Below are 915 nucleotides of genomic sequence, written 5' to 3'. Positions count from 1 at the left end.
TCTTTGGTTAAGAAGATTGGATTTATCTGCTGTCATGGCCAGAGGTGCTGATCACAGCCAGTTGTATAAAAGTGTAATAACTGCATGCTTACCATTGCCAAACTCTCAACCTGTTTGTTCACAGACTGATGGAGGAAGTACTGGGTGAGAAACTGGCTGATGGTTGGTGCTGCCAGATCAAAGGAGAGCACTTTAAGCACCAAATGCTCCATTCTTAACACTTGCTTCTTGGTGTAGGTGTCATCTGTGATGTAAACGAACTCTGCCACCTCAGGGGGGTAGATTTCTTCAAATTTCCTGCATTTGATCATTAAAGGAATCGCATTACAAAAGATGAAAAGCCTGTCTTAGACACTCATTTTGTAATCTGAACACATTTTAAAATGGACACATACGAAGCCAGCAGCATAGCAGCAGTCCCAACGAGCTGAAGCTTCCCCCTCAGGACGGACATTGAAGAGAGGAACCGATCAATGTAGTTTACGGCCAGATAAAGTGTCTCGTTCTGCAGCTTGTACTCTTCGCCAACCTCAACCAGCCAGTCCACCAGGATGGCCCTCATACTGTTGGTGATGTCTGGTTGCTTTTTCATGTAGCCTGCTTTAGGCCTGGTTTTTACCTATAAACAACAACACTGTTAGAAAAAGCCATGTGCAGACAAGTTCAGATAAGCTACATTTCAAAAAAGGTCTAATGACAAACTTGGCATAACCCTACCAAGACACAGATCTGAAGTTTAGACCTGCAACCTCAGGTCTAAACTGCATCAGATCAGGATACAGTGGTATTTGCACTTAAAATATCTCACCTCCATTTCCCTCAGGTACGTGTGGATTTCAGCAGCATATTCTGGGACCTCGTTTACATTGACAGGTTTCTCCTCCCCCTCAACCACAGACATGTCCATGGGAGAGT

General features: G+C 44.2%; 1 protein-coding gene across 1 annotated transcript; it reads right to left on the bottom strand.

The window, feature by feature from the left end:
• Window positions 1-14: 14 nt before the first annotated feature.
• On the bottom strand, window positions 15-915 carry LOC111650294 (cyclin-A2-like). The gene is made up of 3 exons (XM_023400175.2): window positions 809-915; window positions 396-619; window positions 15-297 (listed from the first exon to the last, which is right to left on the bottom strand). Exons 1-3 carry the CDS (start codon window positions 905-907, stop codon window positions 33-35), a joined length of 588 nt encoding a protein of 195 aa, XP_023255943.2. The 5' UTR covers window positions 908-915; the 3' UTR covers window positions 15-32.

Source organism: Seriola lalandi, unplaced genomic scaffold, assembly GCF_002814215.2.
Source record: "Seriola lalandi dorsalis isolate HSWRI2012SDOR001 ecotype SW California unplaced genomic scaffold, Sedor1 jcf7180002052156, whole genome shotgun sequence".
Lineage (NCBI taxonomy): Eukaryota > Metazoa > Chordata > Actinopteri > Carangiformes > Carangidae > Seriola > Seriola lalandi.
The sequence above is the reverse complement of the archived record's forward strand: the minus strand, read 5'-3'. Positions and strand labels throughout refer to the sequence as shown.

What these genes read in the sequence shown, in the direction of transcription:
- LOC111650294 (XM_023400175.2), bottom strand. Translation starts at nt 907, where the DNA reads ATGGACATGTCTGTGGTTGAGGGGGAGGAGAAACCTGTCAATGTAAAC. An exon ending in CGTACCTGAGGGAAATGGAG is followed by an intron (nt 620 to 808) that starts GTGAGATATTTT and finishes TGTTGTTTATAG; the next exon opens with GTAAAAACCAGGCCTAAAGC. An exon ending in GCTGCTATGCTGCTGGCTTC is followed by an intron (nt 298 to 395) that starts GTATGTGTCCAT and finishes GATCAAATGCAG; the next exon opens with GAAATTTGAAGAAATCTACC.